This window comes from Melanotaenia boesemani, chromosome 9, assembly GCF_017639745.1.
Source record: "Melanotaenia boesemani isolate fMelBoe1 chromosome 9, fMelBoe1.pri, whole genome shotgun sequence".
NCBI classification, from domain to species: domain Eukaryota; kingdom Metazoa; phylum Chordata; class Actinopteri; order Atheriniformes; family Melanotaeniidae; genus Melanotaenia; species Melanotaenia boesemani.
In genome coordinates this window covers 22154521-22169941 of record NC_055690.1, presented here as the reverse complement: position 1 = coordinate 22169941, position 15421 = coordinate 22154521, and the positions used below count along the sequence as shown (strand labels likewise).

Below are 15421 nucleotides of genomic sequence, written 5' to 3'. Positions count from 1 at the left end.
AGATTATATTTATAGTGACGTGCTTATGTAGAATGCTTGGCAAGTTTTCCTATTCTGTGGCTTTATTTACATGTTTTGTTTTTGCTGGACTGAAACTGCTGTTCTAAAGTCATGAACACCCGTTATTTTCTCATACATTGCCAAGAGATTATGGTTCTTTGTTGAGTTACCCTTAGTTGCATTACATTTTATAACACTCAAGAGATTCATAGATCAGTGTTAAGTTGCTTAATAACAAACAAAGGAAAACAAACAAATAAATAAACACATAGTTCTCTAAAACAGGATTGGACCAAAAATCATTGGGGAAAGCAGCCTGCATCTAAATAAAGTTAAAAATTAACACATTTAGAAGACTGTCGTATAAATGTGTTTATATGGTTTTATCATATATTTCCTTGTGTTCAGTACTTGATGTGTAAAAGATATATGTTTTGAGCTATACTGCCAAATGATATGATGTAAATCACTTCAAATAAAAGAAAGGCAAATAAAATAACATAAAATACAGAAACATAGAAAAGCTGTACAGAAAAGTGAAAAGCATTTCTTCTAGATGTAATGATTATTAGATAATTAATTATGTATTAAATTAAATTAAATTAAACTAAATTTAATTTCATTTCATTCAATTTCATTTCATTTCATTAAATTTAATTTAATTTATCAAGAAGACAACACATTATTTTGTTCCTTCTGTCCTGGAGGTTACATGAATGTTGAAATTACCAACAATAACTACATGTTTAAAGTAAACACAAATTATTGACGGCAAATTCATCAAAAATGGTTGCACAGTATTTAGGTGACCTGTATATGTTAAGGAACAACACATAACATGAGGAATTAATCTGGAAAGCCACATATTCAAATGAATCAAAGTGTTTTTAGAAGACATCTGCTTGCGTTGGTGGGAGTCATTGAACAAAACAGCTACTCCTCCACCTTTCTTATGTGATCTAGCGTCACTCACAGAGCTAATGTTTTGAGGGGTTGCTTCAGTAAGAACAACCAAATAATTTTCTCCATATTTCTTTTAAAAACAAGAAATTAAGTTTGTGTTTTGTAACGAAATAATTGATTAAGAAAGTTTTTCCTGCCAAAGATCTGGCATTTAATAAAGTGTGCTACGACCATTATCTGTACATTTTGATAAGATTTGATACATTTATATAATGTATTGGCTGAATCTTGTTTCTCTGCATATTCACCAACCCTTTTTGTTTCCCATTAAAGCAGGGATAAAGGAAACTACTTGAAACTTCTGATTCAATGAAAACTTGCTTTATTCCAGTATTTACCAGTGTTTCTTTAGCATTCTTGGCCGTTTAACTTTGAACAGTCATTACATCAGATAGTTTTATAACTTGTACATTCTCTTCATCAAATGTAGTCTGCGCAGACTATGAAGGCCATATATATATATATATATATATATATATATTTTCTTACACTTGAGCATCTGAGGTTTCCCCATGTAAAAGGTAACACTGAATATTTCTTCGAATTTGATTATTTCGTACTAAGATGGTATCCACCCAAAGTAACTAACATTTTGTATCTCTCCAATAATCATGAAGTAATTTTAGTGAACTCATATATAATATTCGAATCATTTTAGGGAAATATTTAATTTATTCAGCAAGTTTCCGTCTAAATTTGCCACGCTTTTATTATGACAAACTAAACCGGAAGAGGCCCTTCTCTGCCCATACCCGATCGTTGCCAGGTTACGCAACGTTTCATTTCTATCTAGCAAAATGGTGAAAAGTGACGACGTCCGGGACAACGTTAAGGTACTTTAACGTAAACTGTAGATCAGAAGCATTAACTATACTTTCATTTGGAATTGGTGGGAATGTCGTATGTTTGTTTTTGTTTAGTTATCCCAATTTACTTGTCGATTCATCAAAAATCTTGAAATAAATCAGTTATTCATTTATTATTCTTTATTTGTTTGTCTGCTCAGTGTGTCGGAAATTAATTAATTGAAATCTGTTCCTGAAAGGTGCATCGAAAATATATTTTACGGTTAAACCTGTGAAAGACAGTTTTGAATTGAATCAATAAAATTAGACGAACTGGTGGTATATTTCAATATTACAAGATATGTTTGTGCACCAATAATGTCGTTTCAGCATTGAATCAGACCTAACAATCCTGTGAGGCAGTTTGTGTAAAGATGTGTTCATTGTATAAAATATTTAAACACATATGTCATACATTCAGAAATACTATGGCAGTCGGCTGGAGTCTTCTTGTGATTTGCAAACAAGTGCTGCCTCCTGTAGTTTGTCCTGCAGCCCACTGCCAACAAGTGTCAAAGAAGCTCTGAGTCTGGTTCACCCCGAGGTTACCAAAAGGTACAGCTAGAAAAAGCAATTTGAACTGACTTTTTAATCTAATCTTCACCAGCAATAACTGGAAAAAATGTTTTTGTTTATCTTAACAGGCACTATGTCAAAATCTAGTATTTGTTCTCGCTTAGTTATGCAATTATTTAGTAGTTAGATTACTTTATTTGATTACTGTAATGACAGGGCAGATACTTAGTTTCCCTTTTATTACCTTATGGAAAGAATATCATTACTGGCAGAAGTCTTTGTCCATATCACTGGACTTTATCCATGGTCTGTGCTTCCCTTTAAAAGTTATCAATAATATTTTTCTTCAGATTCTTCGGGTGTGGTCTTCCATTTCCAGCGAAGCTCGAGGGCTGCAGAGTCCTGGACCTGGGCAGCGGCTCTGGACGAGACTGTTTTGCCTTTAGTAAACTTGTTGGACCAAACGGACATGTGACAGGAATCGATATGACAGAGGAGCTGGTGATTACACACAGCTGGACACATTACACCTGATCCCCGTACTTTTTACTACTGATTTTACTGGTATTTCCTTAGATCACTGCGTCTTGTCAGTATGTTGAGTATCATCAAAAGAAGTTTGGCCATGAAAAGCCCAATGTCACTTTTGTCCAGGGGTACATGGAGAAACTCAATGAGGCAGGCATACAGAAGGACTCAGTGGATGTTGTGATGTATGTTAGAATATATATATATCTGTTTCTTTTGTCAGTTGAAATAAACTTGATAGGTTAATAAATCAGCTTTTTTTTTGTAATCCCAGATCCAACTGTGTAATATGTCTGTGCCCCGATAAAAAAACAGTGCTACAACAAGCCTACGATGTCTTAAAGGTTAGTCTGAAGAGTTACCTCAATTCACTGGGAAAAAAAGCATAAAATAACACTACATTGTGTTTCATTCCTCTCATTTCATCCAGGAAGGAGGAGAATTTTATTTCAGTGACATGTATGCCAGCAGCATAATTCCTGCTCAAATGAAGCAGGATCCAGTCCTGTGGGGTAAAATAACATAACTTTAGTGAACTGAAAGGGAAGTATCTGTGACACAAATAATCATCTCTCTACAATCAATTTTTCTTTTCTGATTTAGGCGAGGGAATGGGCGGCTCCCTGTTTTGGAAAGACTTTATTCCATTGGCCCTTGGTGTTGGTTTCAGCACCCCTTACCTTGTTTCAGCAAGCCTCATTGAAGTCCACAACAGTGAGCTCAAAGCAAAAGCAGGTAACATAAGATAACTTCAAGCAACACCAGATAATAACTTATTCTGCAGCTGAATGAAGCTGTGTTTTCCAGGTGACATCAAGTATGCTTCAGGCACTTACCGGCTCTTTAAGCTGCCCAATTGTCCAGTGATGTCAAGTGCATCTGTGACTTATAAAGGAACAGTGGCAGAGTTTCCAGATCAGCTGGACTTTGATTCGTCCCATTGTTTCCAGGTGAAAAGTTCAGTTGGGCCAGTTATTAATTGTGTTTTATCTATATTTACACAGGGACATATACTGTATTAATCTGACACTTACTAATCCAAAAGGTCATTGTAGGTTTTGATAAAGGATAAAAGGTATTCATAATCAAGGTTTGGGTTTGCCCTTATCTTTTGCAGAAAGATAAGGCAGTGGAGGTAAATGGAGAAATGGCAGCAATTCTGCAGTGTTCCAGATTCTCAAAGGATTTCCAAATCCAAATGTTAGAGAAACATGAGTCCGACTCCAAACCGACACAGGTACCTCTTATTCTTTATGTACTGTGGCTACAGTACTTTAAATCTCAAAGATGATTTTTTTTAGCTGCATAATTTCATGCATGATCTTGAAAAATAAATACTGTAAAAGTTTAAAGTATGCAACTTCAACTATTTATTATAAACATTTTACATCAGTTGCAAATAAAAAGTTTGTGGTAAGATTGAATGTCAATTATTTTTTTCTTTTTCTCAGTATTGTCACCTCAACCCATTTCTTCTGGCCGACCAACGGGGGTCCTCTGTGAAGCAATGCTCCAAAACCGGCAAATGAAAGGGCAGCTGCAACCAGAAGAAAGTATTTAAAGATTAAAAAAAAAGAACTTTAACACATATTCACATTTTAAAATGAATGTTTTTAGTAATAACTACTAATGTAATAATTTCTTGTTGTCAGGAAGTGTTTTTCAGATTATCTCAGATGTGCCCAGACCAGTGGAGTCAGTATTTAATTCAGTTAAGTTTTGTTAAATTTTACAATGCTAATTACGCAGTGAATCATTGTTATAATTTATCTTCAAGGATTTATTAAATATCTTTAAATCTAATTTTATTTCATTTCATACAATCAGCTGGTTGTTAATTATCTGTTGGACACTGTTCATGTTTGAAAATGGTTTTACATGTGAAAAAGCCATATATGTTGATGGAGATCAAAGACTGAAATGCATTCATTCTCATGACTGTGCAATAATAAAAATTCAGTTATTATGCAGCACTAGTTTGCCTCAAAGTGTCTCTGCATGGAGAGAAACTTTAAAATTTCCTCTTGAGTAAGCATTGAGAGTTGGTATAGTCAGATTACTTGATTTCAAAGTAGCAAAACAGAAAAAAAGCTCGGTGCATCCATCCATTTCCTAAACCTGCTTATTCCAATGCTGGGTCACAGGGTCTGCAGCCTATCCCAGCAGCTACTGAGCAAAGGTAGGGTACAAACTGGACAAGCTGCAAGTCCATTGCAGTCAATGCAACTAAGTGGGGAAAAAAAACATAATAAAGAAAACATGATGTGTTAAATTTTTATAAAAACTGTTGCATTATTATGACTACAAAGGATATGTGGAAACTCACATCCTCATTGTGGAGGGCTTCCTGCTTTACACCTATGGACCATTGATCGACGTGCTGAACCAATGCTACTTCATTTCCATCCCCTATGAAGAATGCAAAAAGAGGAGGTGCAATAGGAACTATATCGTGCCTTGCTACATCTGGCCTATCACTCACATTTTAGTTTAAAAAATGTTAGTTAATCAAAGGTTTAGTTGAGAGAAAACTCGACTCGATCTTTGCATCAACAACAACAAAACTCTCTAGTGTTTCTTCAGGTAAAAACAATGCTTAAGCTATATTAAAATCAACCTTTTTGTTGAGATAAAAAGCTGGATCTAATAGCATTGATCTTACTTCTGAAGTGACCTGCAAAGTCCTCACATGCACCATGATGTCAGCATGTGAGGACTGTGTTTATTTAAAGATTTGTTGTTTTTATTGTCTGTGAGGAGATTTGAAAAGTGAAAGGTCCTGGCCTGTTTAACTGCTTTATTGTAAATTTTAAGTTGTTCCTGAAAATTTTCTAAATGAATAGTTAGTTTAGTCTTCCTCCTTTTTCTCTCAGCTCTTGAATTTCCACATTTCTCCACGGTGGTATGGGTTTGTTTCTTTTTGTTCGTAGAGAAGCTGCAGCATTAATGGTCTAATAAATGCAATTTGAGGAGACAAGCTGCTGCAGACAAATAACCATACAACAGTAAATATGACAGGGAGCAGATAATGCGGAAGTGAAACTCTAAACAGAACAGTAAATAAAGCAAAGCAAGGCATATTATTATATTTAAAAATATAAATTTCTTAAATTTTAAAAACTACTTAAGGAGAAACAAAATCATATTAAGACAATTAAAATGTGCAAAAATCCTAATAAAACCATATAAAATAAATTAAAATGATTAAAAGAAAGCAACAGCCTAGATCAGTTAAAAGATACCATGCCGATTTCATGAAAAGGCACATAAGGAAAGAAATGTTTTTAACTTGGATTTAAATGTATCCACATTTGGTGAAATTTTGTTCTACTTGTTTGCAGCATAACAGATAAAGGCTGCTTCTCCACGTTAAGTCTGGGCTAACTGATCTGTCCTTGGATCTTGAGCCCTGATTAGTTCACATTCCCTGAACATATGACAGATGTATTCTGGATAAGCTGCAGCTCTTGAATACACCTTTTGGGAAATCCTCCATTAAAGTATTCCAGTCTATGATGAACGCATGGACGAGTTTCTCCTGGTCTTCAAACCACAAAACGTCTAAACTTCTCTTTTTAGATTTGTTTAAAAAACACCACAGACTGCTATTTTTATTGTTTGATTATATTTTTTATTTCAGTTTCAGACACTCAAGTTAACCATGAATCACAAGTATGTGTTTAACAGTATATGACAGACGATAAACAATAAAACACATGTAAACATTTGTATTATAAAAGATTAATGCTTTACAGTACACATGAAAGTCGAACTTTTTAGCTGTTCTTACAATCGGTTGTAAACAGTATTTTATAGTTAAATGAAACCCTTTAAAATAGCATGTTTAAGTTTTGTTACCTAAATAGAATAAAATGAAAAACATTATTAATTTGGTTATTTTTTTTATCCCACCTCATTGATTTTTAAATTAATAAAAAAAAAATAGCACCAGTGTCATTCGGTCATACCCCTCTATCCCAGTACACCCAGATCAACTGAAACAATAATAGAAAAAAATTAAACTGACATATGTGTTCAACAAAGCCTAATACATGCATTTTATGTAACTGAAATCAATTTAAATATATTTTAAAAGTTAAACTAATTATTTAAGATATGCTTGAATAGACTGTATATATTGTTACTCTAACAATGACCAAACTTTTCAGTGAGTTTACTAAATGACAGTCTACTTTTCAAAATATTTAATGCATTAGCTTCATTTAATCACTTTACATATTACTAAAAAACCACCAGACAATGCATGAGTCACCCAAGCCATATGTTAAGTATATCCTTGTGTGTCTTTGTTGAAAAAGAACTTTCATGAATTTAAAATTTTAATTTAAAAAGTCTTTTAATAATGCATGTGTGCGGAATGATTAAGGTGAAACAATTTAAAGCAAAAAAAGATAAACAAAGTTTGATATGTAGATATAGATATTTAAGCCAATATGTATTAGGAGTGTCTTGTCAGCTTTTACATCACTCATTAAATCATACGTTTTTCATGAAACAAATGTTTGAATTATTTTATACCCAAATGTGTTAATTTCAACATGCTGATTTGTTTGGAGCAAGAATCTGAAGGATCAGAAAATAAATGAAAATTCAGATGGTTGTGGTCTTTTTGTCTGGTGGTTAAGGCCAAAAAAATTGACCAAAATCTATAAGTGTTTCATAATTATGAAAGAATTCAAACTTGGATTTACCACTTCCAACCATGGAAGTGGTTGGTATCTACTCTGACTCACATCTTTCTAGTAATCATGACATTTAAGTTTTAATTTGGCAGACTGGATTGTCTGGATTCTTAGAACTCAAAGAAAACATGTGCATACACTCCTTGTGATGGTTAACCACTTCAAATATCTAATTTAAAGTTTAAATAAACACACACTCTAAGTCCACTCCACTCAAAACAGCGAGATCTGATTATTGAGAGTGAACAAAGAGAAAAATCAATAAAGCTTTGTATGCTACCATGGTTACAGCACTGTGGAGTAAAAAAGGACATGAAGTTTAATCGGTTTTCCAGAGGCCCTGAGCCAATAAATGGAACAATCCAATTAGGTACTATCTAATAAACAGATAGAGAAAACAATAGAGAGGCGACATGGTCCGTCACTGAGCAGTTCTGCTCCTGGAAGCATCCAATTACATCTGCAGCCAGCTCAGGTCATCAGCTCTGCAAAGATCAGGGAGGGAGAAATAAATATATTCAGTCCTGACACTTCTTTAAATGACCAAAATGGTTTTAGTGCAGCTCTATCTGTAACATTCTCTAATATTCCATAACTGTTACATATATAGTAACTGTTAAATCTATTACAAACATTTTTTGTTTATTTTACCAAATTTACAAAAAAGAAAAAAATATAAACCAGTTTACCCGCCTCCCCCCATTTGTAGCTCTAGGGTGATTGTTAATGAGAAGTTTGTATGAACGCTATCCCTTACTGAGCCTGTGCTTTAGTAAAGGTCTTGCCCTGCGCCATCAGCTCTGCAACCTGAGCCACAACAGGATCAAACATCAGGCTGGCCACAGCTACCACCACATCATCCCTGTTAACACAAACAAGAGAAATTCAACACAAATATTAAGAATTAATATTCAGCTGTATGAAGAATTACTTCACAGCTGCTCACTTTATGTAGAAAGCCAGAAATTTCCTTTCTTCCACATTGCCTTTGAATATGATTTCAGTGTATCCTTCCCCATAGCCTAAACATATAAAATGAGAGTGGGAACTTAGATTTAGCACAAATGAATATAGCTTAAATATTCTAATGTGAGTCACATTTTTTATTTAACCTGTGTATCTGAAACTCTTTCCCAGCAAAGCAGTCCAAAAGAAAGGGACAGACTCAATTGTGGTTGGCTTCTTTAGCATGTTAAGAGCTGCTACTCTTCCTGGAGAGAAAAAGAGCAACGGCATCACATTAATTAAACCCACAGCATGTTTATGGTAAATCAAAGACAGTAATGAAGGATTATCTGAACAGAATAAAGGAAAACGAGTATTTTGAGTGTCTTACCGTGAGCTTGTGACATTTGCCAGTGACCAATGTTGACCCGCTGGTCACCACGAATGGTGAGAGGGAAGGACGCAACGTCTCCTGCACTGAAAATGTCTGGAACATTGGTCCTCATGAACTGTTCAAACAAATAAGCTCATTACAAAAGCCAACATGGGCTTAGAATGAAAACAAATGGCGAAAAAAACCTACTCCAGTCAGCTGGACTCAATGACTTGCAAGAATCCTACACTATGCTATATTCACGAATATAAACAAACACCTGCATCATTTGGCTTATGTCACAAATGTAAAGCTGCAAACCTATGTTTATGCTTCAGAAACAAGGTGTTTAGAGTTTGGCTTTAGGTTTTACTCTACTGGCCATGTTACCTTGTCAACAATGACGGCCTTCCTTGAATCCACTGCAACGTTACTTCCTGTTAAGAAGTCTGAATTGGGTATAACACCTGAAAAACATATGGTAGCGCTTGCAGTGTTTACCAACAGAGGTCCACAAATTTTTATAGGTAAAATCTGAGATAGGCATTTCTAAATTTTCTGTAGGCAAAAAAAAACAAAACAACAAAAACAAACAAACAAAAAAAAACAAACAAACAAAAGAAAAACAGGTTTAGATTATTTGTCCCACACGGTTGTTCATTATTTGTTGTTAGCATGTTTAATTTTACATGATACATACTGTTTGTGTATTGTTCTTTTCATTGTGTAAGTGTTCATATAAGCCGTACAGGCTTTCACAGCTGAGGAGTAAGTACTGTCTTTGATTTGTTATTATATGTAATTAACATTTTTTTATTCATTTTGCAAATGCATAAACTAAACATCCCAACACCTTGTAATAGATCATAATTACCAATTCCAGCAATCACCACATCAGCTTCCAGGACTGCACCACTTTTTAACACCACCTCCTTCACCTGAATAAAAACCGATTATGTTTAGAAATTTACAACATTAAATAAATTAGACAATATTGAGAATGAACTTGTTTTATGTTTATATATTTTGACATATCACAGATGTAAATTAGGTTAATAATAAAGCTTCAGTTTTAGGACCTTGCCATTGTTGAAACAGTGCTGACTCATGCTGACTGTCACAATGTGCTGAGGCATTTAACCCATAAGAGCACAGCGTGACATATTTGTCACATACAGTTTCATTTTGCTTCAATTTATGGTTTAAACTTTCCTTAAAATCCTGTTGAACACAATCTGATACTCATCTTCTGTCTCCTAATAGATACCCAGAAGCAGAAAACCATATTATAATATTTTTAAACTATCACATGGTACTAAATGGTAGATATCCCCCCAAATAAATGTTAAATGTTTTGTTACATTTTGTTAAAGGGCCAAATAAAGACCTCATATTTAAAAAATTGGACTTTTCTTACCATTTCTTCATGGCTCGGGCCTTTATGGGTTAAATTTCCTTATTGTTATGAGTAAAATCTTTTCCACATCTCAAACCTACCTTGCCATTCTCTCCTCTGATCTCAGTCACAGCATTATTCATGTAAAACTTGACATTTTGTTCTGCCAACATCTAAAAAAGAGGAAAAAGCAGATTTGGGGAAAAGAAAAATAAAGGACAAATCATATTTAGCAGCATCTGGTAGATGTTATGACTGTTTCTTACTTGCATACTCATCTTGCCAATCTCAGGTCCGAGAGACTTCTCATATGGGTAATTGGTAGTGCCAACCAAAGCCACACTGGCAGCTTTGTCTGACAGGTATGATGCCACCTCCATACCTAATTAAGAATGAAAAAACTTCAGTAATGTGTAAATTTACCATATCCAATATGTCATTTTTCATAAAGGAAAGCTGATTTAGGTCTTATGTTTGAATGCATATTGACTTGTGAGGGAATTTATTGTGACTGAGGAAATGTTTCTTGATAAAGATGTGCAATAGTAACCTATGAATGATGCTCCAATTACAACAGCCTTCTTGCCGAGGGAGGAGGAGTAAATCTCTTTAGCATCTTCATAACTCTGAAGCAACTGCACTCCCTTCAAATCTGAACCAGGACAGCTGAGCGGCCGTGCTCTGAAAAAAAACATGGACTCCTTTACTGCGGTTATTTCATATAATCCTTGCAAAAAAACATTCACACGTCTTCTTGCATTTTTTTTATTTAGACTGTGGCAAGTTTGCCTTTAAGTATCAAAGCTTTGAAGGAAGAGCATGAGATGATGGGTCTCACCTGCAGCCTGTTGAGATGAGGAGCTGGTCATAATGCTGCGAGACGCCATCACTCATCTTCACCAGCTTGTCAGCCGGGTTCACAGACACCACCTGTAACACAACCCACATATGGGGCATTCACAGTAAAATGTAATATCCCACATTGTGTGAGATCATATCACCAACACCTCATACAGCGTCTCACCTCCTTTTGTGTCAGCACCTCTATCCCATATTGCTGATAGAAGTCACTTGTCCGGAGGAGAATGCTGCTGCTGTCCACATTCAAAGCCTGAAAGAGATGAAAGACAATCACACTGAAAGAAACACGCTATTCATTCAAAGGACAGAGGGATGGTCTGATATACCGTAAAGGTCACCTTTCCTGTCTGGTCAAGTTCTTACCTTACTCAGTTTTGTTTTGTCAAAAGGAGCCAAGCTGTCTTTGGTTATGATGATAATGCGTCCCTGGTAGCAATTTTGTCGAAGTGTCTCAGCACAAACCAGAGAGGCAGGGCCTGAAATCACAAAATTGTTCAGACTTGTAGTCTTGTGTAATGTCACAACGCCATGTCAGAGTGGAATAATCCAGCCTGCCCCACCAAGTAACCTCAGCTTTAACTCTTTGTTGGTGTTTCCATGTTTTGTTTTGTCCAGCCAGAAGCTTGAAATTCGAGTTCCTCTGTTGTTGCTTATGTTAAAAGCAGCATTAACAATAGCAGCAGAACTGGTTCATATACAATGTATTGCAGCTAAAAGATGAATCAGTACTAATAAAGGTTGTCACAATACCATAATTTCAAGCTTGATACTAATCAGGAAAATACTTGATACTTCATATAATTTTTCATACAACTGAGGGGAAAATTATTAATTTAAAGCTTCAGACCTCAAACACCAGTAGCCCTGGTGCTCCAGATGGAGATAGGTGATGATTACTTGAGGGAAAAAAGTCACACTGGTGTGCTGCACTGTCTCAGAAAGCTCAGTATTAAATGTCAGCTGGTGTTCCTTTGGTCAGTTGCTTGAAAGTAGATGGGCTATAAGATTGTCTGCAGTGGTCCTGCTGTGCTAAGTCATAACTGGAGGAACTGACAGCAGTGTCGGTATCAATACTGTTGCAAATGAATATCTAATTAGACACTATTTTTTAGTTTCAGTTAGCATCTGGTAGCATTTTTTAGCAACCCCAGCCTCTCTGTGGCCAAAACAAAAACAATGGAAATGTAAGTATTAGAGAATAAAATCTCCAGTCCAGTATATCTCAGTTAGTTTGATGAACGGTAGCATGTGCTTTCAGCCCCAAAAGGTACTCTCTAAAATGGTATCAACAAGTTTTTTAAGGATTATAGAGTGTAATTTGTGTTTGCATAATAAAACAAAGCTTTACAATTATCCTCAAAAGAAGGACACTCTGCAGTAGAAGAGGGTGGAGTCCAGTGTGTCGCTTAAAGACAGCTCTATGAACAGATCTGTAAAGTTGGAGTATTTTTATGTCTTTGTGGTATTTAGGCAAAATAAATGTGTCTGACATTTCATTAAGAAATCATGTCAACTTATTAAAAAAAAGGATGTAATCTGTTTCCTTTAACCAGTAGTTCAAATGCTGCACTAAAAGTGTCCAGACTGCCAGGAAAATTGCACCAGACCTGAACTTATATTACATCCAGATCTTACCTCCTCCTACAAGTACAATGGTATCTTTGGTGTCTGGTTGAATCGTGCACATCTCCTTCACCCTCTTGGACTGAGACAGAGACTGAGGGGCATAAATGGTGATTATTAATACTCAATGAAAGGAAGATTTTTTTATTTTTATTTTTAGTGCCTGTTACTTATATCACTCACCTTTTTATTGATGGAAACGTAAACATTGCCATCCTCAATCTTGACCTGTCAAAACAAACAAAACAAAAAAAATAAATAAAATTATGTCTGTAAATGCAGAATTCAGCCTTTAAAAAAACAAAAACAAAATGATAACAACAGCACCCACCCTGAAAAACAGTATCAGAAAGATCAATAATAAATAATGACATCTGTTCCTTAATATAAAAGTGTAATGAACTAGAGGTTCAGGTTGATGGGCTTCAAAGGCACAATATATTGTATGTTGTGTTGCAACCTGCCACTAAAAGTAGTGTGGAAGTAGTTAAATCCACTAAAGCAACTAGAACAACACAAATGCAACTTGACAAAATGTGTTTGTTTTACACTTGTATTAGGAGAAGAAATTTACTAAAATACACAAATAAATGTTATTTTACCTTATAACTGGGTAGAGAGTCCAAACCAGGATACTCCTCTATATCTCCAGTTCTCACATTAAAGCAGGCGCCATGAAAGGGACATCTCACCCTCTCACCAACCAGTGCTCCTGGAAATGGATCATTTCATACATTAACTTATTGTATATTTGCAAACAGAGAGAAAAAATGTGTTAGTAAAGGACAGTTTTACCTTTAATCAGGGGGGCATTGTAATGAGAGCACTTGCTTCCAACAGCGTTGTACTGACCCCGGGTACGGACCAGTAACACCTTCTGATCCCCCACAGCAACTTCTCTCATTCTTCATAATACAAAAAGTGCAAAGGGAGAGAAATGGTCAAATTTTATGGTAATAGTGTCTAGTTAGAAAAAGATATATCTTTTTCCAGTGAGAAAAAAAGTTATAACTCACTGTCCATCTTGGAGGTCGGATTCCTGACAAACCAGTTCTGTCACTTCCTCCTGCTCACCAGTTTGATCTGTTTCTTTGTGCTTGTTCATTCCTGCAAACACTCAGATCAGCAGACATAAATTGCAGGTAATTAAGGTTGGTTCTGTACACATACAGAACAATGTACAGGTACTTACTTAATTTTTCAACTGTATCAATCTTTGGTTATTTCACCTGGTTGCCCTTAAAGTTGGAATAATTTTATCTTCAGAAATATTGCCCTTTTTAACCTTATTTATACACATCAGACATCACTTTTGACTGGGTGCAAAGATAATTTTAAGATTTACACTTTGTCACGACTAAATCATGTTGTCAAAACCATTTAATGAGAAAAGGTATAAAAAAGGAAAAAGAGAAAGGTTTAATTCACTTCATCGATGAGCATGTCTTTTCTATGCTCACCATACGACCAGAAAAAGGAAGAAAAAAGTCCTACCATATATATGTGTGTGTGTGCGTGCGTGCGTGTGTGTGTGTGTGTGTAGCCTAAATCTCTTTGAAAGAATACAAATCAATAAATTATATCAGAACATTTTAATACATAAACTAAAAATGCTGATATTACACAGATAAATTATCTACATTGTACAACTAACTGGATGAAAATGAAGTTTCGTTACATGGTCCTCACCTGTCTTCTTTCACCTGGCAGTGGTCAGAAACGCATCATTCGCTCATACAACCCCGTCCCCGGCAGCATCCTCAGCAGGTATATTTGCAAGTGAACTCCCCGCGTGACAGCTGACGACTTCTCGTGCTACCCGCGAGATCCTCCTACAGTCCACCGTGCCTGAAGAGGGACAAAAAGGCTTTTGTTCTTACGTATTCCTGCAACACCAAAGCTGCTGTGTGAAGAGAGAAGCCACGGCCGCTGGAAGAAAGACGAGATTAAAGTTGTAGTCATGTAAATAAGCACGTTTATAGTTTAGTTTATCTACTAAACTAAAAGTTAGTAAAAGTCATAGTCATTGACAAAACGACGTTATTAAAATTGGCAGCTGGTAAAGTTTCACTTTATAAATGTCTCCACCGGAAAAAAAAAATATATATTTATATAAAAATTATATATATACACACACACGCGTATATATATATATATATATATATAAACTAAGCCAACTCTTGCTTTCTAAAGCTACACAACCATTTACAACCATTTATTTTTCTTTATGATTATGTTGCTCGATTACCCAACAAGTAGCTACAACTATATAATATTAAACAGAGACGAAAGAATAAAACTTTGAAGAGTCTGAAGGGGAGTTTATGATAGATAAAAAATTAACATATTCAAATACGAGGTCTTCAGAACTGCACTTTATCACTTTTCACCAAATATGCATCTTGCTCGTCAAAGGTCGCTCGAATTCTCACTAATTATTTGGGGATATGAGCTGATGTTATAAACATCTGTGCGCCACTATAATGTCACATGGATATGTTATCCGGACGGTGTCGCTGTGTCACCAAATCAACACAGTCATTCATGTTGTCAGTCCAGAACTTGAATGAGAGCAGCGCTGTTTCGGTCACTCACTTAATGAAGCAACGATGAAGCTTCCGCATCATGCCAGAATATCAATCATTACTCAAGCATTTAATTAAACTAA

General features: G+C 35.4%; 2 protein-coding genes across 5 annotated transcripts; one reads left to right on the top strand and one right to left on the bottom strand.

Moving 5' to 3' along the window:
* The first annotated feature begins 1705 nt into the window (after nucleotides 1-1705).
* zgc:153372 (uncharacterized protein LOC767695 homolog) lies at nucleotides 1706-4828 on the top strand. Its single transcript, XM_041995172.1, has 10 exons — nucleotides 1706-1796; nucleotides 2230-2363; nucleotides 2675-2825; nucleotides 2901-3037; nucleotides 3127-3196; nucleotides 3283-3364; nucleotides 3456-3587; nucleotides 3660-3802; nucleotides 3970-4089; nucleotides 4304-4828. Exons 1-10 carry the CDS (start codon nucleotides 1761-1763, stop codon nucleotides 4379-4381), a joined length of 1083 nt encoding a protein of 360 aa, XP_041851106.1. The 5' UTR covers nucleotides 1706-1760; the 3' UTR covers nucleotides 4382-4828.
* Nucleotides 4829-7325: 2497 nt separating this feature from the next.
* Nucleotides 7326-14587, bottom strand: aifm4 (apoptosis inducing factor mitochondria associated 4). Of its 4 annotated transcripts, none has more exons than XM_041995168.1 (19): nucleotides 14443-14587; nucleotides 13770-13876; nucleotides 13549-13658; nucleotides 13356-13465; nucleotides 12937-12981; nucleotides 12766-12847; nucleotides 11494-11606; nucleotides 11294-11380; nucleotides 11108-11199; nucleotides 10820-10950; nucleotides 10536-10651; nucleotides 10371-10442; nucleotides 9748-9811; nucleotides 9264-9340; nucleotides 8892-9009; nucleotides 8668-8766; nucleotides 8502-8577; nucleotides 8313-8417; nucleotides 7326-8040 (listed from the first exon to the last, which is right to left on the bottom strand). In XM_041995168.1, exons 2-19 carry the CDS (start codon nucleotides 13856-13858, stop codon nucleotides 8010-8012), a joined length of 1617 nt encoding a protein of 538 aa, XP_041851102.1. In that variant the 5' UTR covers nucleotides 13859-13876; nucleotides 14443-14587; the 3' UTR covers nucleotides 7326-8009. The 4 variants fall into 4 exon arrangements, with proteins under 4 accessions (XP_041851102.1, XP_041851103.1, XP_041851104.1 ...); XM_041995169.1 differs by having other exon boundaries at nucleotides 13770-13869; XM_041995170.1 differs by having other exon boundaries at nucleotides 13770-13860.
* Nucleotides 14588-15421: the final 834 nt, after the last annotated feature.